Genomic DNA, 23,950 nt, shown 5'->3' on the forward strand with positions numbered 1-23,950 from the left:
TATTTCTCCACAATCACAGAAAACTAACCAAACTGATCACATGAACCACAGCCTTGTCTAGCTCAGTGAAACTATGAGCCATGCCATGTAGGGCCACCCAAGATGGATGGGTCATGGCATAAAGTTCTGACAAAACATGGTCCACTGGAGAAGGGAATGGCAAACCACTTCAGTACTCTTGCCTTGAGAAACCCATGAACAGTATGAAAAGGCAAAAAGGTATGACACTGAAAGATGAACTCCCCAGGTCGGTACGTGCCCAATATGTTACTGGAGAAGAGTGGAGAAATAACTGTAGTAGTAAGTGCTTCAATTATTCAGAAGATAGTTTAAGACCTAAATTTTTTTTAATTTAAAATTTCTTGGACCAAACCATTTTTTTTTTAAATTTAGTTTCAATCGCATACCCTGTTTTCTAAATAATGACTTTAGTTCAAAAGCCAGTGCATCTCTTCAAGACTATAATATATTTTGCCTATTTTTTTTATTCCCTAGCATAAAAATTAGTGTCTAGTTTAAAACAAAAATCACTAGGTTTTGCCAGCATAATACTGCCTTTTTAAATACGGACTCATACTATCATTTGGAAACTAAGATCAATTTAGAAAATTCCTCTATGCCTACAGGAAATAATATAGCTCAGAATATACCTGCAATCAATCATTAAGCTATATGTTAGATGTATAACAGGAATTCTGAAGTCTTAGTCAGAAGGATCTTTAGTTCTGAGTCTAATATGGGAGTTTCCAGAAAGAGGAGAGTGACTGGGGTAGGTTTCTGAGTCAGACAATGCAGAAAGAGCCTTAAAAGGAGACCAGAAGGATCTCTGCACAGCCCAGTTGCACGGGCAGAAGAGAGAGAGAGAGAGAATGCACAGGGAGAAAAGAAAGAAATGAAGGTTTCCCTTCCTGCTCCCCAAAGCTGCATTCACAAGGGACTCCATGGAGGATGGAATATAAGGATGCCAGCACACAGCTAGAAATAAGTCAAACTCCCCCAGATATTCCTTACAGGATGTAGAGGCCTCAAGTAGGGGCCATAAAATTGGACCCTGGAATGTAAGCACTCAAGCTGAGACTCTTCTCTTTATCCTCACATTCATCTCTAGCTCGAATGGTTGACCTCCTTTGTAGGGCAATTTTCACAAAGGAATAAAAGTTATCACTGCCATACTGCATGAGAACAATCAGAGAAACATAAAAATTCATTGAAATATGGATACCAAGGGGCTCCTCAACAACTCGAGACATGTATCACTCAAATTTGTGCTTTAGATGAATAACATATTATTACATGGTCTTGTTCTCCAAGGAGGCTTACTAGCTACAAACTACAAACTATCAAAACTACAAATGTTAAATCTTACATGCCAAAGATCTAATGTATATAAATGCATGCATGCATTCTGAATCGCTTCAGTCATGTCCAACTCTTTGCTACCCAGTGGACTGTAGCCCGCCAGGCTCCTCTGTCCATGGGATTCTCCAGGCAAGAATACTGGAGTGGGTAGCCATTTCCTCTTCCATAGATCTTCCGCACCCAGCCACCGAACCCAGGTCTCTAATGTCCCCTGCATTGGCAGATGAGTTCTTTACCAGTAGCGCCACCTGGGAATCCTGTAATGTATATAAAATATCTGAACACAAATGCACACAGACTTAAGCAAACAGTGTTACATGGACCCCGTAAAGCAGTGAGTGCTTTTCAAACTTTTATAATACCACAACCCAGCATGGAATCTACCTTTTACTTTGCAACCAAGAGTACACAAATATACACTCAACAAACAAGCAAAAATCATGAAACAATAAGTATCTTTGTTATGATGCATTGAAACATTAACTAAAGAATACTACACATCCCAAGGCTGAAGATCATTAAATTATAGGAACATGTATAATTGATAAGCAAATTGGTTAAGTGATTCCCCATCATCAGAAGAGAAGACAAATCAAGAGAAGTAAAACAGTCACTTATTCTCCTTTTATTCTTTGAAGACATACTACTTTTAGGTATGACTGAGTCCTAAATATATGAGAATAAACCAAAACATTAGCATTCCTATTTCAATGACATTTTCAGAATTTTCAATATTACATGTTAACTGGGTAGAAGGTTTAAAATGTCCCTATTACAAAGTTTTCTTTATTCTGTTTTATTTCAAAAGAAACCAGCAAAAATATTCTTCATTTCCACCATAATTTATGAAACTATAGTTTTATGAAGTGTTCTATCATCTTTTGAACAATTCAACACTTTATTACTTACTTCTAAATATATTATTTACTTTAATATATTATTAAATAATTACTTTATTATAAAACTTCTAGTTCTAAAATATTTCTATATACAGTACACTCTTCACTGCAGTAGATTTTGAAAAAGAATTAATAAAATGTATGCATTCATAAGTCATTGAATTTTTAATTTTTCCCAGTGATTAAAAGACTCCCTAAACAAATGGAATTTTAAAACATTTAAATCTAAAGCAGTGAGTATTAAATACTTGACACTACCTACTGACTTCTTTAAATGAACAAATTTAAAATATATTTAAAAGTATGCTATTATTTAATAAAAATATTTACTTTTAAAAAACGGTTTAATCTTTTGTGTGTTTTTTTTTTGTTTGTTTTGAACAGAAACACAATGGTAACTTCTATGTTAACAAAAACAAAGAAAATTCGGAGTAAAGCTTTTATTTTCCTCTAGGTCAATCTCCCAACTATCCATTTCATTCACTCAAGTCCTAACACTAATATGTTGAAAAACACAGAGGCGGCTGTGGCCCAATTTCATGAGGATATTTAAAGGGTGAGAAAACCCATGCAATTACAAGGGTCAAGAGAAAAGCATATTAATAAAGCTTCAAATCTTATATGTTAGCAGTAGAATAGCAACCAGCAGTTGGTGTTTTTAATATTTAGAGTCAAAGACACTAATTCTTTAATGTAATGACCGTCTGCCTTTAAGCATTGTTACACTAAGCCAGAGTCACCGTCTTAACTCCACCCATGCTCTGCTCTGGTTCAACAACATAATCTTCACATATTGTGTGTATTTATTTATTTATTTAACAAGAGAAGTTCATCTGTAAACTTTCTTGACCAACCTTGACTTGGCACCAACTCATCAATTAATTAACTCTTAACAGATTCTTCTAGATATGACTGCCACACAGATATTTCATCTTCCTGTTAATTAGTAATTATGCACTGGCAAGAAAAACAGTGTTTCTTTCCAATTATCCCAGAACTCAGTGATTATTTAAACTTGGCTAATTAGCATTAGAGGGCTGTACATCTTCCAGGCAAATTGTATTTGATAATCCCTTTTAAAATATACATGGTGGTTGTTGACTTGTAACAAGAAAAAAAGTGGCAGTTCAAAGGGTATTAGATACCGGACCAGGCAAATGGGGGCCCATTAATATTTCCCCAACTGCTCTAATGAGAATGCCGAGGGTCATTTCTGCCTAATTTACCATCTGTATGGCTTCTGGCATGTGTCTCTAGTGTGAAGGGAGTGTCCTGAAGCCCATTTGGCTTATCACAGTGTAACCCAGTAGTCTGAAGCAATTTCAGTTGTTTAAAGTGGCACATTAAAATCAGAACCTTACACATGTGAATGGAAAAGTTTTAAGTATAAAAATGATGTCACATAATGGAGTTTCATGATTTTTTTTAAATACAAGCAGGCAATACTCTAAGAGAAACTTTTAGACAGATTCCATATGCATTCTGGTATCTGTTCTCTAGTCACCCAAATGTTACAATGATTGAAAAATATGTACTTTTTAGGCTCCATCACCTGTAACACACATTTTAAACTTATATTTGCATTAACGCAGGCCACAGATCCCTAGATGAGGCACAGATACCACTGAGAAGATAACAGGCAAGCCACAAATGGGAAAATACTTTTACAAAACATACCTCTGATAAAGGGTTGGTACCCAGGATGTATTAAAACTTCTATAACTCAAAGATAAAAAAAAATTCAATTTTTAAAAGAATGAGCATAAGATTTGAACTTGAAAAAAGTGGCCAATGAGCACGAGAAAGTGGTCAACATTAGTAGTCAGCTAGGAAATGCCAATTAAAACTACAACATGACACCACAATACAGGCACAAAAATGGCTAAAATTAAAAACAATAACAATGTTTAATATAGGTGAAGATGCAAAGCAATTGCAACTCTATTACTAATTTGGTAACAGTGTAAAAAGGTATAATCACTCTGGAAAAGATCTGGCAGCTTCTTATGAAATGAAAACCATACACTACTAAGTATTTATTCAATAAAAATAAAAGCATATATTCACAAAAAGACTTATACAGGTATGTTCATATGCAGCTACGTGCACAACAACACACAGCTGTATGCACAATAAAAAAATAGAAAAGCAAAAGAATGCTAGTCAGCAATAAAAAAGAGCAAGCTACTGACAGATAACAACATGAATAGTTCTCACAAATGTTGTGTCTAGTGAGAGAAGCCTTATACAAAAGAGTACATACTGAATGAGAGCATTTACAAAAGTTCAATAACATGCAAAATGTATCTCTGGTGGAATAAAATAAACACGATAATTGCCTCTGGTTAGTGGGAGTAAACTTATATGCAGAGTACATCATGAGAAATGCTGGGCTGGAGGAAGCACAAGCTAGAATCAACATTGCCGGGAGAAATATCAATAACCTCAGATACGCAGATGACACCACCCTTATGGCAGAAAGTGAAGAGGAACTAAAAAGCCTCTTGAATGAAAGTGAAAGAGGAGGGTGAAAAAGTTGGCTTAAAGCTCAACATTCAGAAAACTAAGATCATGGCATCTGGTCCCATCACTTCATGGCAAATAGATGGGGAAACAGTGGAAGAGTGTCAGACTTTATTTTTGGGGGCCCCAAAATCACTGCAGATGGTGATTGCAGCCATGAAATTTTAAAAGACGCTTACTCCTTGGTAGGAAAGTTATGACCAACCTAGATAGCATATTAAAAAGCAGAGACATTACTTTGCCAACAAAGGTCCGTAGTCAAGGCTATGGTTCTTCCAGTGGCCATGTATGGATGTGAGAGTTGGACTGTGAAGAAAGCTGAGCGCCAAAGAATTGATGCTTTTGAATCGTGGTGTTGGAGAAGACTCTTGAGAGTCCCTTGGACTGCAAGGAGATCCAACCAGTCCATCCTAAAGGAGATCAGTCCTGGGTGTTCATTGGAAGGACTGATGCTGAAGCTGAAACTCCAATACTTTGGCCACTTCATGTGAAGAGTTGACTCACTGGAAAAGACCCTGATGCTGGGAGGGGTTGGGGGCAGGAGGAGAAGGGGACGACAGAGGATGAGATGGTTGGATGGCATCACTGACTCAATGGACATGAGTTTGAGTAAACTCTGGGAGTTGGTGATGGTCAGGGAGGCCTGGCATGCTGCAATTCATGGGGTCACAAAGAGTTGGACATGACTGAGCGACTGAACTGAACTGAACTGAAGTGGGAGTAAAAGTTAGTGAAGGAAAGGGAACTTTTTGGGATTAAGGCCTGCATTTTGATAAGGGTTTGTGTTACACAGACGTGTAGATTTATCAACTCTCTTTTCGTGTATCCTTTGAGATTTATGCATTACACTGTATACCAACTTGGACTTCCCTGGTGGCTCAGAGGGTAAAGCATCTGCTAGCAATGCGGGAAATCTGGGTTTGATTCCTGGGTCAGGAAGATCCCCTGGAGAAGGAAATGGCAACCCACTCCAGTACTCTTGCTTGGAAAATCCCATGGGCTTAGATCTTCCCTGTAGCTCAGATGGTAAAGAATCTGCCTACAATGCAGGAGACCTGTGTTCAATCCCTGGGTCAGGAAGATCCTCTGGAGAAGGGAATGGCAATCCACTTCAGGATTCTTGCCTGGAGAATCCCATGGACAGAGGAGCCTGGTGGGCCACAGTCCGTGGGGTCCCAAGGAGTTGGACACGACTGAGCAACTAACACTGCTGCTACTGTAAACTTTACCAAGGTGGTGGGTACTCACGGTAAAATTCTTTCAACTTTGATGTATACGAGATAATTTTCATAAAATAAAATGTTAAAAGTAGATTGAGATTACTTCAAATTTCTATATTTTCTAAAATAACATCAACTCGTTAGATGAGTACCTACACATATTATAAAACCATGCACACGTGACTGATAGCATTTCTTTCAGCAACTGATTTGGTCACATCAGCCTTGCACATGGGGACATAGATACCACTGCTTCTGTGTTTCATTTTTGTGCTTCTACCTGTGCGCCGATCTGCTGGATTCCCTTTGGTAACCTTAAGTTTATTCTCTATATCTGGGAGTCTATTTCTGTTTTGTAAATAAATGTCAACAGATAAGTGGATAAATAAGATACTGAATATCCATACAATGGACTATTATCTAGTCATACATAAGCATGAAGCACTTAATTTTTTAAATATACTTCAATATGGATGAACTTGAAAACATAAGTAAAAGGACCTAGTCACAAAAGGTCACATATCACTATTTAACTTATATAAAATGTCCAGAATAGCTTATATAGACAGAAATTTAGTGGTTGCCATGGGATTGGAGGGGGGGTGATTTGGGACTGACTGTTAATTTAAGATATAAGGTTCTTTCTGGGGTGATGGAAATATTTTCAAATTAGTGGTGATGGTTGCAGTACATAGTGAATATACTAAGAATCACTGAACTGTACACTCTTAAATGGAAAGTTTTATGTTATGTGAATTATAGCTCAAAAAGAAAAACAAACAAAAAAGCATATTAAAGATTCTAAGAAGCACTGTTTGCCTTTCTTTAAACAAGATTTTTTTTTACTCTTTTTCCATGTGAGACCTATTAATATACCAGGAGACACTAGATGTTCACAAGAAACAGTGTGGGAGAAGCTGCTATCAACACAACATTTTAAAATTCATTCTAAGACGTGGCTGGTACCATCTTCTTGTTGAAAACTGCAGCAAGAAAGAGACAAAAGGGAGGGGAGGGCTAGGGGCTTACGGACAGACTTCACCAACCTCATCACTGTTCTAGAGCTGGTCATTTGTCCCATTCTGTAGAAGCAGAAAGCCAAATCCCAATTGAATTCTTTTATTAATAACAGATTTCTCTCCATTTTTATTATTATTGTTAGAAATGCTGTTGGATCATTGAGGTTAAATGTCAGGTTAAAAAGAATCTTCTCCTAACGCAAATAATTATTTTAAACAGAGAATAATTAAGGATAAACAAAACATCTTTCCAGAGCCTGATGTCTGATAGCACCATTTATTTTACTTTTAACTTGCTATTTACTAGAGTTCACCGGGAGAGGAACTTCCTGAAAGAGAACCAGAAATAACATAATTAACTAGATAATAACAACAACATGGTTCTGATGTACGAAAACACATAGAAAGAAGAGCAGGAGGGGAGCTCACTCTGGACTTTTACCAAAATATTAACAATTTTTGCTATTCTGTTTTTCAAAACTGGCAACTCCCACACTATCAAGTATCTTTCCATTCAGACATTCAGAGTCCTGAAAACAGTAATTTAGTTGTATGCTTGCTTCAGAGAGCAGCCTACACATCTATTAGGCCACATGCAAAACTCAGCATCAGAGGGCTGAATATAAACCACAGAACAGAAGACAAGAGTGAAAACAGAACTGGCATTTTGTGAAATGCCTTTAATGGACTCCTACACCTATTTTCAAATTCACATGTTGTATTCAGAACTATTTCCTAAGCAATGCCAAGAATTTACTTTCACTTTTTAAAAATACTTCAAAGATAGTCATCAGAATGATTTTCAGGAAGTAATAATATTATAAAGTTATTTCAAATTATTCCTAAATTTAGCTGCTAGGAAAAGGTTAACCTTATCCAAGAGTATTTAAAAATCCATTACTGCGAACATGAAACATAAACTCATTTATCATTACTTGGATACCATAAAAAGGACTGGAAAACCTGAAGAGGAAACTACACTAGAAGCTAAACAACTACTAGACCAGCTGCCCTGAAGTTTATTCCCTTAAGCACGTACTCGATCTTGTCTCTGGTTAAAGTGGACAGACTGACAGGCTGTGAAAAGCCTCACTCTCACAGAAAAACAGTTTTCTCTTATTAGCAAAGACACAGTATTACAAAATGGCTTTAAAAATTATTATTTAAGAAAAAGAGAGAAAAGTATTTCTTTTTTAATTTATTTGTTTATTTATTTTACTTTACAATATTGTATTGGTTTTGCCATACATTGACTTGAATCCTCCATGGGTGTACATGTGTCCCCCATCCTGATTCTGCTTTTATCCATTGAGCAGTAAGACCTCATTTACAGAAACGAATTTATAGAGCAATAGACCTCACCTATCTTCCAGAATTATTGTTAAAAACTTAGGCATGAGAAAGTACCCCCACATAATGACCCACTGCTCTGTCCTTGTTGTTTGGCACTCAGTCTTTGGGGCAAATATTTTCTTTAATGACAGAAATAAGGTTATATTTGTCAAGACAGAGGAATCTCTTTGCCAATAATTTTTTAACACTAACAGACAAAATTATAACAAGACAATTTCAAAATTCATAACTTATACAGCACAGTGGCAACTGTTACTAGAATCTGCTCTAAAAATATGACTTTACCAATGTTTTTATTTCTGAGCAGCCAATTTACCGTGTTCCTGAGCACATGGATTTGAGTAAGAATAAGAAAGAGAATGGAGCTTGAAAGAACTCCTCTTCCTTAGGGATACATTTTTAAAGTACCTACATTGATTTCTGGGCACATATCTTACTAGGGCTGAATTTATCTATCTAGAATATGTAAACTGTCCAGAGAAGACAGACAAGTTAAATAATTAAAGAGCTATGAAATGGATGAATCACAGGCCAAGTGGGGGGATTTTTTAGTTTTTTTATTTGGTTGTTTTTTTGTCATTTGTTTGCTCTTTGCCTAAAGGAAAGAACTACTTTTAAACAAACATATACCATTTTCAATTATATAAAAAATTATACAAAAAACATTTGAAGTTATGCAAAGTGTTACATATATATATATACCAGAAAACCTTTAATCACCTCACTTGAATAGACTTTAATCAAGTCTATTCTCTTCAACTATGTTCCCAAAAAATTATAGAGTCACCATTTTTTAGTCATTATTTTTTGAAAGATCTAAGAAATAAAATAAGAAATTTACTGTCATGTATCATTAATACATTGACTTGCCCCTATGATATGAAGATGAACTGAACAATCTCTTGACAATGTTTCTACTCTCTTGATTCTACTTGATTTCTACTCTCTTGATTAAGAAGGCACTTAATCAATCACTCTCCTATCTGAAGGCACTGATGTCTGCTACCTCCAGGAAAGAAAGGAACAAAGTGATGGGCAAGATAATAAATTTTTCCAGGATCTCTGATAATAAAATATACATCTGTTCCTACAGTCTCAAGTGTTTGTACAGATGTGTAGACACATAAATACATATATAGATTTGGAAATAGCCTCAAACTTAAAGACAATAATACTTTCTCTCTCTTGTCCATACCTGTCTACTTGTGCACATATTAATACATGCATTTTACTAATGTCAATGCTAGTAAAATACCTTATAAAGATTCAAAGATTTTTGTTATTCATTCAATAAGTATTTATTGAGCACTGGTTATGTGCCATGAGAGTGAAGCTGACTAGACCATCTCTCATCCTCAAAGAGATACAAAAGCTTTTAAACAAGTAAATTCAGCAGATTATTAGAGATATCTGGTGAAGGTCAGAGGGTAGAGCGTTGAGGAAGCAGCAAAGAGGTCTATGAAGGCAGGGACCACAGAGGAGCAGAGAGGAGGGATCACAAGGGCAGTAGAGGAGGTGAGTCAGGACAGAGGCCTTAAAAAATGGCAGGATGTCTGCCGAGCAGACAGAGCCAGAAGGAATTCCAAGCACTATAAACAAGGTCTAAAGTTGCTGGGATTTTGGAACAGTGAGTGGGGTGCCATGATTGGTGCATGGATATGTATGTGTGTATGTAGAGGGAGTAGGGAAGGAAAGGAATAGAAGGAAGCTGGGAAGAAACAGGAATTAGGGACAGATGGGGCTAAGCAGAGAAGAGCTTTTTAAAAATGAAGTTTATTTTGTCTGTAATAGAAACCAATTCAAGCTGACTCAGGCTGTTAAGTGGAGTTTAATGAATGGCTATAGAGCCAGGTTTGGATTATGGCTTTGCAACTCCTTATGTGTCACCCGGGGCAGGTTACCTGCCATCTCTGTACCTTAGCTTCTCTATCAACAAAATGAGAATAACTATAGTAGGATTTTTTGTTCAGATCAAAAGAGTTAATACCTGCAACACATCTGGCACACAGCAAGTGTTTGATAGATGTTAGCTATTTTTAATTGTTTCTTAGAGCCCAAGAATTATCTGAGCCTGATGGGAAGAAAGCCTAAAATAAGAGCTTGGAAAGCTCTGACACCTCAAGCAGCATTCCATCTCTCTCCTCCTATTTCTGCATGATTTTCCTTGGAGCCACTGTGGAAAAGAGCTGCTCAGAGCTCCCGAAAGTTTATATCTGCCTTGACTGAGCTCATGAAGAGTTGGACTGTGATTGATGAGTCTTAATTCTAAATTCCTATACTAGTAAATTTGATTGACTCAGCTTGGCTTTAAAATTGGGAAAGGAGTACCACAAGACTTTATATAACTCATATGCAGAGTACATCATGCAAAATGCCAGGCTGGATGAAGTACAAGCTGGAATCAAGATTGCCAGGAGAAATATCAACAACCTCAGATACACAGATGATACCATGCAAATGGCAGGAAGTGAAAAGGAACTAAAGAGCCTCTTGATGATGGTAAAAGAGGAGAGTGGAAAAGCTGGTCTGAAACTCAACATTAAAAAAACTAAGATCATGGCATCCAATCCCATCACTTCATGGCAAATAGAAATGGGGAAAGTGGAAGCAATAACTGATTTTATTTTCTTGGGCTCCAAAATCACTGCAGATGGTGACTGCAACCAGGAAATTAAGACGCTTGCTCCTTGGAAGGAAAGCTACAACAAACCTAGAGAGCACATTAAAAAGTAGAGACATCACTTTGCTGACAAAGGCCCATATAGCCAAAGATATGTTTTTTTTGGTTTTTTTTCCAGTGGTCATGGACAGATGTGAGAGCTGGACCATAAAGAAGATTGAGCACCAAAGAACTGATGATTTCAAATTGTGGTGCTGGAGAAGACTAGTGAGAGTCCCTCAGACTGCAAGGAGATCAAACCAGTCAATCCAAAAAAAAAAATCAGTCCTGAATATTCACTGGAAGGACTAATACTGAAGCTGAAGCTCCAATACTTTGGCCACTTGACGCAAAAAAAACCCGATTCATTGGAAAAGACCCTGATGCTGGGAAAGATTGAGGACGAAAGGAGAAGGGGGTGGCAGAGGATGAGATGGTTAGATAGCATCACTGATTCAATGGACATGAATTTCAGCAAATTCTAGGAGATAGTGATGGACAAGAAAGCCTAGCATGCTGCAGTTCATGGAGTCACAAAGAGTCAGACACAACTTAGCCACTAAACAACAACAACAATAGCAACAGTTTGGCTTGTGTACCCCATGGTTTAATCTGAGGCCAAAGTGATAGGGTAAAAACAATGCCACAGTAACCTATCTCCCGAGAATGGCATGAAGAAAGGCAAAGGAGTCACTCATCTTGATTTCCAACCATTTTCAGGTCTGAACCATAGAGAAAGCTAAGTGCAATGTGCATCTTCAGAGCTTTTACAGCTGCTGATGAATTACTTAAGGAATTTGGTGGTCTTTTGCCTTACATCCTCCTTAAATGTTTCCAATTTGCACAGTCCTAAAGGTCCATCTAGTCAAGGCTATGGTTTTTCCAGTGGTCATGTATGGATGTGAGAGTTGGACTGTGAAGAAAGCTGAGTGCTGAGAAATTGATGATTTTGAACTGTGGTGTTGGAGAAGACTCTTGAGAGTCCCTTGGACTGCAAGGAGATCCAACCAGTCCATCCTAAAGGAGATCAGTCCTGGGTGTTCACTGGAAGGACTGATGCTGAAGCTGAAACTCCAATCCTTTGGCCACCTGATGCGAAGAGCTGACTCACTAGAAAAGACCCTAATGCTGGGAATGCCTGAGGGCAAGAGGAGAAGGGGGTGATAGAGGATGCAATGGTTGGATGGCATCACTGACTCAACAGACACAAGTCTGAGCAAACTCGGGGAGGTCGTGATGGAGAGGGAACGCTGGCATGCTGCAATCCACGGGTTCACAAAGAATCAGACACAATTTAGCAACTGAATAACAACAAACAACAGAGAGACAGAGAGTAGATTAGTGGTTGTCAGGCACAGAAGGGAAGAAAGGATGGTGAGTGAGTGCTAATGGGAATGGGATTTCCTTTGCAGGTGATAAAATATTCTGCCATTAGATATAGGTGTTAGTTGCACAACTTTGTGAATATACTAGAAATCACTGAAATGTAAACTTCAAATGGTAAATTTACAGGATGTGAATTACATTTTTTAAAAAGTATCTGAGACTGGGTATGATGTCAGAACGCCTGGTTTTAGTCTTCATACCCACACTCTCATTCAGAGCCACCGCTTGCCCTTCCTAAGCCCTGCCTCCTTACATGAGGGCAGGGGCTGAGGCAGGCTCCACCCAAGGTGCATCTCAGATCTAAGTTCTATGGGTAAGAAATTGGGCTCATTCCCACTTCAAATTAAAGTCAACCTCCCTCTTTCAATCTTCTGCCACTTGAACTGTTTTCTCATTCTGTTTCCTATTTCAAAGAAAGAATTTCTGATTTTTTTTTTTGATTATTTTTTTAAAGATACCTATTTTGAGCATATATACAATACATGGCAGTTGAATGGATAATCTCACTTAACACACCTAACAACTTTGTGAACTGGTCTTTCCTATCAATCTCATTTTACAAATGCAGACACTGGAGCTCAGGGGACAAAAGGACACGGTCCAGGGCAGCAAGAAGCAGAGCCAGGCATGGAGCCAGAGCTGCCTAACTCCAGAGGTCACATTATGACCCCTGCACTGAGATGCCTTTCTCCACTAGCTCTTCCACTTGACCCAAATCTCATGCTCCTCAACATTTTCTCTAGCAATTTGTCAACTAATTCAACAGTTATATTCATCATGCCCATTACTCTTGTAAGTGATTTTCTGTAGTGATTTGTGAATTGAGAAATAACCCTAAATTCTTTGTCATATGTCAAATGTGAACCATATAATAGTATTTCTTAATGAAGCTAATGCTGACATACCCTAATGGGATGAATAAAGAACAAACTTAGGCTAATACCCCATAAAGAGGAAAGATGAATGACAACTTCATCTCTTGTCAACTATGTTCCTTGTACCATTTACCACAGTGGTGGTGGTGGTGGTGGTGGTTTAGTTGTTAAGTCACATACAGCTCTTATGACCCCATGGATTATAACCCACCAGGCTCCTTTGTCCCTGGGATTTTCCAGAGGCAAGAATACTGGAGTGGGTCTCCATTTCCTTCTCCAGATCTTCCCAACCCAGGAATCAAACCCATATCTTCTGCATTGCAGGTGGATTCTTTTCAGACTGAGCCACGAAGACTATAGTAATTTGTTTAATTAAACTAAAGTCTTCTTGTCAATTATATTATAGCTCATTTACCATACCCCAGAAAAGGCCATGCTTCCAGTCCCTCAATGTGTTTAAAATTTCTTAAGTATGTTACAAAATATTTCTCTGTAAAGGGACAGAAAAAATAAATTTAACAAGATCATCTGAGTAGTTAAACTTGATTGCAGCTAGTAAACAAATATCAGAATATATAGGACGGTACTTAATGAAGTTGTTAGTGGCTGTCCCTTCTTTACAGATATTACGGTCTAAATATTTGCATGTATTTATAACATGTGTATGTCTCAAACTCACACAGATATGACATCCAAAACTGAACTGCAGCTAATGTCCAAGGATGCAGGGGTCTTGGTGATAATTACTAAATTTGTAAAAAGTTCTACTTAGTTTTGATGGGAAGGATAACCAAAAATTAGCTCACATGGACCCTATATTTTTATTCTTAGTGACAATGAAACAAAGCAGTAACAAAAACTTGTGTCCTGGAAATGAAAGACACAATCTACATCTACTGGTAAAGTACACATTTTTATTAAGTAGTGATTAATATAAGATGACATCACTGACTCGATGGACATGAGTTTGAGTAAACTCTGGGAGTTGGTGATGGACAGGGAGGCCTGGCATGCGGCGATTCATGGGGTCGCAAAGAGTCAGACACGACTGAGCGACTGAACTGAACTGAATATAAGATTTACTAAAACTTGAAGTCTTAAAATATTTACTTTGTTTTTTAAATTTATCCCTATTCATCTAGAGTGCCATATCACTCTGGGAATAAAATTATTAAGTTCTAAAGTTCTAATACCATGCTTTAAAGATAATACTGAAAATATTACATTTTTATGGTACTTGCTTAATCTCTATTAGAACATGATATGACTGACTGAATCCAAGAACACATCTTGGATCTGATCGCTACATTTTCTCCCCAAATTTATACTTCATCAAATCTTGTCATTCTAGAATGGGTCTTACCAAAAAATAAATTAAAAGCATAGGAAATTATAAAAGCTTAAATGAAAAACTGCTAAGATGGCTGATATATTAGCTGAAAAAAATTATCTAGGAATTACAAAGCAATTTATGCAGAGTCTAACAAAAGTTTAATTTATGCAGCGTCTAACAATCTGAAGTGAGGCTGCTACTCATCAGAACTGCAAACCTGATTCTCAGGTTTTAGAAAGCCAGAACACCAAAAACTAAGCAATATGCTTTTAGAGCCAGAATACTAAGTATTGAGAAAAATGAATTTCAGTGTCTGGACAAGGAACAATTTTGTATGAAAGGATATTCAAATAGCCTTTCATTGAGCAATCACAATGAGCCTTGAAGATTTACATGATTGAGCTGGAATTCAGTGCCAAAGACAAGAGGGAAGCATTTTTTTCTGGGATACACAAAGAGATATCCATAATTAAACATCAGTCCTCCCTAGGGCAGCATGTTTTCTTATATTGACAAGCAAAATGAGGTATTTCAAATCATGCATTACTGGCATACAGTCAGCTTTTGTGTAGCTATTGTTTTCATGTATTTCTGGCTATTAGGCATTTGTCTATTTTTGGTCAGTGAGACATACATTTTAAAGAATTCTGGTTTTACACAGAAGCATATGTAGTTATGCTAGAGGGATTACATTTATACAACAATATCTTAAGAGTAATTATGGCCTTATTTTGGCTGGTAATACACACATATTATATTCAAAAGAGAGTGAGTATAACTTTAGCGTAATCAGTACAATTAAAATTAACTATAAGCAGAAAAAAGGGCTTCTCAGGTGGCTCGGTGGTTAAGAGTCCATCTGCTAATACAGGAGACGCAGGTTCGATCCCTGGATCAGGAAGACCCCCTGGAGAAGGAAATAGCAATGCGCTCCAGCATCCCTGCCTGGAAAATCCCATGGACAGAGGAGCCCGGTGCACTGTAACCCATGAGGTCACAAAGAGTTGGACACGACTGAGCATACACATGCATACACACACATTTAACTAGTTGTGATAAGGTAAAGTAAAACATATAGTTGGGCCTAGAAAAGTACTTCTGGAATTTTTTTTTTCCACTTATGCATATATGTGCTCAGTCACTCAGTCGTGTTTTGGCAGACGGTTCTTTAGCAGCTAAGCTTATCACACACTAATTCCATGATACATTGGAAAAATGCAAATAAGTAATGTTTGCTTAAAATTTCATCAGTTAAAAGTGTTAGTCACTGTCCATGGAATTTCTCCAGGCAAGAATACTGGAGTGGGTTGCCATTCCCTTCTCCAGGAGATCTTCCCAACCCAGGGATCAAACCTGGGTCTCTTGCACTGCAGGTGGTTTCTTTACTGACTGAGCCACCTTAAGTCAGAGCCTAATGATAGATTATGTATTCAATAATTCTTTTGTTCTAGATCAAAGACTGCCACATTATTTCAGTCTGATTCCTATAGCTACAAAACTATCAAAAAGCAGAAATTCTGTTACATTTTACCTTCTATAAGACTGTTCTTTTATTTTCTAATCTATACCCTATTCAAATCTTTTCCATTCTATTTAAATTGTAAAGACTATATTACACTTAAATACCAAAAATGTAATGTGCTTTTGTTTCCAAAATGATTATTTATCTAAAAAGACATTTAATCTTCTGTTTTCTATTATATTATTTATAAAGATTAACTGTTTAATAATATTCAAGTCATTTTATTAAATTTTGTTTTTAAGGTAACTTACCACTATCACATAAACACACAAAAAAATTGTTTGGATATTACTGGAACTTAAAAAAAGACCTCAATTACCCATCCATCCACATAAAAATCATGTCCTATAAAAACGCCAAGTGACCAGTGGGAGACCTGAGCATTTGATTATGGAGATCAAACTACCATCAATGGACTTCAAGTTCAGAAGTCTCTTCAGCCTCTATATCATAGGCTGGAGGTCATAGGAAGACTACGTGCCACTTAACCAAACCAAAATACATTCTAATTCAAGTGAAACTGCCTTTTTACAAGCTTTTTGAAAGCTTGTAAGCTTTCAAAGTCACCATGGAAAATACCTTAAGGCTAAGGTGTCTTTAAACCATTTCTAAAAATTTTCAATTTTTATTTTGTTTGGCTTACTAGCTAAAATCTGAGGCAATGTGATACATGCATTGTATATATTCTTTCAATATATGTTTACAATATACTTATAAATGATACTTAATGACTCTTCTCATTTCAAGTCTCCATCATGGCAAATGATGGTTACTTCATTCAGCCAAGTTCTCTCAAATCATGTGGAGCTATAATCCTCAGATTAATGCCACCTGAGAACTGTTTCTCTGTGTGTGTGCTTCCTCCCCGCCCCACCCCAGTCCAGCCAAAGGAAGTACATAAAAGTCCCGGACTGAGAACAGCAGCTGCTTCAGGTATCAAGATTTATAATTTGGGGATACCTAGTTTTACTTCCAGAGAAGGCAATGGCACCCGACTCCAGCACTCTCGCCTGGAAAATCCCATGGACGGAGGAGCCTGGTAGGCTGTAGTCCATGGGGTCGCTAAGAGTAGGACACGACTGAGCGACTTCCCTTTCACTTTTCACTTTCATGCATTGGAGAAGGAAATGGCAACCCACTCCAGTGTTCTTGCCTGGAGAATCCCAGGGACGGGGGAGCCTGGTGGGCTTCCATCTATGGGGTCTCACAGAGTCAGACACAACTGAAGTGACTTAGCAGCAGCAGCAGCAGTTTTACTTCAATGGTGAAGGGCAGGGAAGCCTGGCATGCTGCAGTCCATGGGGTCGCAAAAAGCTGGACACAACTGAGTGACTGAACAACAAGTTTTACTAAATATTTTCTGTGTGGTGAGGGCTTTATCACCTCCTTTCATCCTTTCAACTGCTCAACACCTTAGGAAAGCAGGTGTCACTGTCATCCGCATTTCATAGATGAGGAAACTAAGCTTAGTAAGCAACGTGGCTGAGGCACATGACTAATGAAGGCTGGGGTCTGGATCTGTGAGCAGGTCTGGCTGACTGCATGCATGGTGCACAGTCTTACCCTGCCCACACCCCCCACATATGCTCCTTCTGGTCCAGGCTTGGCCGATATCAGTGTGCACCTGGACTCCTTCCATGCCTTGTCACATCAGACCTTTAACCACTGAACAGTCTCTTTGCATCCACTCCTGGACCTGACAGTTTGTTCTCCATGCTGACAACAGAGTGATCCCTTTAAAATGGAAGTCTGTTCAAATCACTCGTCAGCTGAGACCCCCAAAGCACCCTCTGGTCCTGAATGCTCTGGCCGTGGTCTCCTATCTGGACTTATCTCTCTCCCTCTTGGTTTCAAGTCAGTCACTCCAAGGTTTTCTTTTCATCCCTAGAACACAGCCAGCCTCTGAGGCCTTTGCATCTACTGTTCTCTCCTTCAGGAGTGCTGTGCCCCACCTTCCACAGGGAGCTAATTCCTTCTCATTCTTCACATCTCAGCTCAATATAACTTCCCCAGGAAAGCTTTTTGTAACTATATGCCATTTTACTCCAGTTTAGATTTCATTTCTCTGTCACACCCTTTCCCAGCACTCAGTACATTTCCTAGCTAGCCCCTAGCAAGATTTACTATTACATATTTATATGGTCATTTAAATAATGTCTCTCCCATTTAATTAATGTAGACGAGTGGTTCTCAAAATTTAGTAGGTATCAAAATCACCTCAAGTGCTTATTAAAAAACTGAACACTGTCTCATCGCCCACAATATCTGATTCACTGAGTCTGGAGTAAGGCCTGGAACTCTCTAGTTACAAGTTCCCAGGGATGCTGAAGGTGTGGACTGTGGACTGTGGACTGATCCAGTACAGTGGTTCTCAACCCTGGATAAACAGTAAAATCACCTGGGAGCCAATGCCAAGCCCTGTTCTCAGAGGTTCTGATTCAGCTGGGCTAAGGCAGAACCCAGGACATCTTATTCCAATTACTGCATACTTATCCTAAAACTGTTTTTATCTAAAATTTAAATTTAGGCAGTATCCTATAAATTTTTATTTGTTAAATCTGGAAACCCTACTTGAAAATCCTACATAACATAACACATAGTATGGCATATATTTAAGTACACATATTATATATATATGATTATAACTGACCTCTCACTTATACAGAGCACAGTAAGGGTGGGAATAAAAAAGTGGAATTTTTAGACTTAAGAGAATCTTATTTTTTCTGAAGGATTAGACCTTAAAAATAGTAACCAACAGATTATAAAAGCTTACCTGGAATCTTTTAAAAATAGAGCAAATTCTCAATGTCAGATAATTTTAACAAGATGATTAAATGACTTCTTGGTTTCTTTACCCTGAGGCTGTGAACCTCATCTTGGGTCAGCAGGGTACCACTGCAGCCTCAACATTATTGCTCTGACATCAAGCAGTAATGCACCTGGACAGAGCTCTGCTGGGACTCAACAAAGAGGGGATGCTCCTTCATATATCAAAAGTAGGTAAAATTTATTTATTTAATAAACACTCTAGGAAAAATAAAACATTGAACACATGGCTGCCTCCAATAAAGAAATTCTCTCTCACACTAATGGAGGAAATCTCATACAGTTTTCTAATCTCAGAGCAGGATCAGAGATTTCATGTCTTACATAAATTGATATAGTATATTTGCATTTTTGATGCTGTAAAGGGTCTACTGAATTCCAGATTGGCATGTTTATAAAGCTTTGGGCAAACTACAGATTTCCAAATCTAGAACCCTCTGTGATCAGTGACCATCACATAGCATTCTGCCTCCACTTAAGTAAACTTCCAGATCTCCAGGTTAAGGACAAAGACTCCATATAAGTATTTTAAATATTAAATCACATTGTTTTATGAATACTCACGAGAATGCAATAATTTCAACAATTATTGCTATCTTTCATTATGCGTGATGCTTACTTGCCAAACAACATGACACTTTTCACCTACTCCAAGATTTTAAGAACTGTTTATAAAAACAGGTTACTGAATAAATGTATGGGCATCAGAATGAATTCCAATTCCATCAACCTAAATAACAGAACACAGGAATCTACTCAAATCCCACAGGACCGAGTGTAATAGCAGCAGTACATGGAGAGAGGAATAGAATGGCCATCACATCAAACTCATGGTTGGTTGCATATTTATGACTTAATTCAACTCACTTAACTTTAAGCAAACATACAAAAATCACTTCAGATTATTTTCTATGAAATAATAAATGTCAAATACTTTTAGATATTTCAAAAATAAGACCTATAACTGCATAAAATATAGCTTACCAAACCCAAATGCATTAGACCCTCCAATGCTCTGTGAAGCCTGAACACTGGTAGACGTGTACAGTCCAGTCACCAGCAAGCCATCAAAGAAGGTGCTTGTCGAAATTGTCACTGAAACACAGGGGAAAAAAGAAACCTCAATTAATACAGTCAGAATAATGAGATACATTTCTGAAGTGTTAGACACTGTCAAAACAGTCTTTACTCATTATTAACAAATTATTTTTATACTATCCCTACTTAGTATTTCCTTGATATCAGAAATTACATAGGAGCAAAAAGAAACTCAGAACTCCAATGGCTGTAATCGCTGGTCCTAAATTTAGCACATCAGCCCCACCTTTCCGCATTCATTTACACTTTCCCTAGCTATGTGCAAAATCATCAGAAAATAATGTAGTACTGAATAGTCGGTTTCCCACCTTCACTACCACCCCTGAAGGCAGTCAAAGGCATTGCTGGAGTTTTGGCATTGTGATGAAACACTCTTATTTTTTTAAATATTCCATACTGTGGGAAGCAATCTTACACCAGCTGAAAGCAGAACAGTAAGTTGTGCTGCACTTCTTATTGTTAGTCTGTGTTTCACAGATGAGTCCCCTGAAGTCTTTAACAAAAGCAGGCTAATTTGCATGAAGACAGTCAGCCCTTTTCCTTTTGAGAACAAGAAAAGAAGACCACTGCATGCTTTAAGTTTTAGAACAAAGTCTACAAGAGGAGTCCAAATGGTTTCATAGCCAGAAAATCAGGATGTTCCTGAGGGAAAAAAGGTCAAATTAACTGTATCTGTACACTACTTAGGTTTGGCTTCTTAAAATTGTATCTTGCTCACACCCTAAAAGTTGGTCCTAATTTCCTCCTTGAAAATAATTTTTTCTCCTGCATTGCCTTTATTATACCAAGATGAAGTCATTTGTAGGAAGCAGCTAAGAGAAGGTATTATTATTGTGGCAGTACACAGTGTAAGACTGAAATCATGCTTGCTGGCAGTAAGGAGAATGACTCGAGTCACATCAACTGTGATGAGAATGTTTAAATTAAACTCCAGGAAATCCAGTGAGTAGAGCAGAATGGTTTGAAACTTCCATATCATAAAACATACATAAAACACTCGTATCAACAGAAGAGCCTGACAACATACTACCCCCAAAACGGCACTGGATGTTGAAGTAAATCATCGCCACATTCTTTAGTCAGATATGAGTGCTGGCATGTAAACCACATGAAAACCATTCAGCGGGGCACTGAGATAAGTAGTTTACATGCATTATCTCATTTCATTATCAGAACATCTCTGTAGAGGGGGTTCTGTTACTATTCCCAGGATACAAGTGAGGAATCTGTGGCATGGAACAATGAGGAACCTTGCCCGGGACCATCTGATAACATCTAAACTTTTTGATGCTGTTTATCTGGCTTCTCTCCCATTTTTTCTCTGCCTCTCTGCCCCTAACCCCCTGCCCAACTAGATCCCACAGTCACAAACTGGCCATGGCCAAACTTTTGTTCAGTAACTTCTTTCCCACATTATTCACATGCATTAGGAGTATTTCAAAGCAAAATGAAAGCTATAGGAGTCAATATCACTGTTGACTAGAAAAGAAGAAGGCCAACGGCAGCCAGGAGGTATCCCCCATGGCATGTTGGTTAAAACCTAGGCCAGATAAGGGATGAGATCTGGGTCCTGGACCCTCATATGCTGCTACCTGTTCTTCAGCAAAATCACTTTGCCTCTCAGAGTCTAAATTTCCTCATTTATAGAATCACAGCTTAGTTGTCAGTCATCTGTTTTGCTTACCCCACATACCCACAACTGGTTCTATTGATGCCTTCATCCTTCAGTTCGGTGAGATAAAAAGCCCTTAAACGTCCCCCTCCCATCTAGGAGGTTTAGAATTAAGTCACTTCCTGTTAAGTTGCCTATACGAACCACAGGATTCAAATGTTGTTGTCTCAGGTCATCCTTCACAGCCTGCAGAGCCTCACTGTGGATTCACAGGACCCTGCTTTTACCTCCTGCCTCTCAATCCACTCCACTCCAGTCCAGCAAGATGGCACCTATCTGGTGTTAGGGCACAAGCACAGCCACTGTGGATTTCTCCACTTTTCTTTATGCTTCTATTCTGGTTCCTATTCCCAAGACTCTGAAAAATGTAAGGGCTTACGGTTTGGGGATTGAGGCAAAACTAAATTTGAGTCTTACCCTGTCTCTACCTTTGTCCCTTGTGTGATCCTGGGGTGAGTCATTGACTGTTGCTGTTCGGTCACTGAGTCATGTCTGACTCTTTGCAACTCCAGGGACTACAGCACACGAGGCTTCCCTGTCCTTCACTATCTTCTGGAGTTTGTTCAAACTCATAGAATATCCATACACAAAAGGGAAGGATAATACTATCAGGTCTACTGTAAAAAATAAAGGCAAGTGTTTATTACCTATCAATGTATCTAGATCCTTAACACACTATCATGCATATAGTAATGAATCAATAAAAGTGGGTTACTTTTCCCTGCCCTTTTTTAGACCTGAAAGCCCTGCTTTGCTCTTCCCTTCCGAGAACTGGGCTCCTGCACAGACCTCCTGGCATCTCCCTCGCTAGATGCCTGGGTGTGCCCAATAGCTGGACTGCCCACATCTGAGTCCTGCTGCCTGCAGGGTTCTCCAAGTACCCTTTCCACCCACTACTTTATTTGTGACCACAGTTCATTCAGGTCTGAACTGTGACTGCAAGTGGGCCCAGGATAAATGAACATCCCCAGCTTGTTATTAATTTATCTTCCTTGCCAAAAGATATTCTTCAAGCATCTGTTCATGTTAACTTAGAACAGAAGCTAAACACTCTCAGAGAAGTGGCTAAGACAGAAAAAAACCATGCATGGCAGCTCTCAATCTTTCTTCTACTGCTCTCAATTATTCATTTCTGGCCTCAAACAGCTACGTTCCTCCCAGCAGAACATAAACCCTGCCATGCCTGCTGTGACAACTGATAGATTCAGTTTATTGATGGCTTGTATATATCTAGGGAAGTTTCAGTCCCTTAGAGACATGCATCGAGGAAGCTGTCTAGGTGGTCTGTGACTCATGGGGTTACTGAGCATGGCCACAGTCTATTTTGCCCCTTAGATATCCATCCAGATCATTAATCCTTGCCAGACCTCCCCTCTTAACCACCACCCAGTGCCTCTTTAGACCTAAGGATGAAGCAAATTCTGATCTTAATTCTTCCACACACCACACAAGAAGCCTACATCAGATCAGTCCTTTTCTTTACTTAGACTCTTGGGTGCTGAAGCAGCAAGGTCTAGTGAAAACAGTTCATGACTAAGAGAACTGTATTTAATTTCCAGTATCATTAATTTGCTATGCTCCAACTGAGGAAGCTCTTATCTCTACTTGATTCTATTTCTAGCAGTGATGTGAACATCTATTATTTGGTAATGTCATGCATAGGTGGGCTTAAATATGTGAGGTGGTGTTGTTCAGCTAAGGCATGTCCAACTCTTTGTGACCTCACAGATTGCAGCATGCCAGGCTCCCTTCTCCTCCACTATCTCCTGGAGTTTGCTCAAATTTATGTCCATTGAGTCAGTGATGCCTCCTAACCATCTCATCCTCTGCTGCTTCCTTCCTTGCTAAATATGCAAGACATCATTTCTAAACATTAAGTGACTTAGAAAAAAAAATCATAAGAAAAACACTACTCTTAGAGACGCTTGGCTTTACATACCATCCATAAGCTGACTACTCTCAAATTGCCATCTCCAGTCCAAACCTCTTTATACATTCTCTCTCTGTATACACACACACACACACACACACACACACACACACATACACACACTGCTTAACACTTCTACTCAATACTCCCACTCAGAGGTCTGTGAGACATCTCAACTTCAACATGACCAAAATCGAAAACCCACCCCACGCCCCAAAACTGCTTCTCCTGCAGCCTTCCTCAACTCTGCTGATGGCAGCACCATTGTTCCTG

The 23,950-nt window shown here is 38.4% G+C and overlaps 1 protein-coding gene across 1 annotated transcript in view; it reads right to left on the reverse strand.

Moving 5' to 3' along the window:
* The window catches only part of RELN (reelin), a 536,272-nt gene that overhangs the window by 440,810 nt on the left and 71,512 nt on the right, over positions 1-23,950 (reverse strand). Inside the window, exon 2 of the mRNA XM_061165186.1 lies at positions 19,962-20,072. Within this exon, the coding sequence (XP_061021169.1) occupies positions 19,962-20,072 (111 nt within the window). The remainder of the gene's footprint in view (positions 1-19,961; positions 20,073-23,950) is intronic.

This window comes from Dama dama, chromosome 18 (genome assembly GCF_033118175.1).
Source record: "Dama dama isolate Ldn47 chromosome 18, ASM3311817v1, whole genome shotgun sequence".
Lineage (NCBI taxonomy): Eukaryota > Metazoa > Chordata > Mammalia > Artiodactyla > Cervidae > Dama > Dama dama.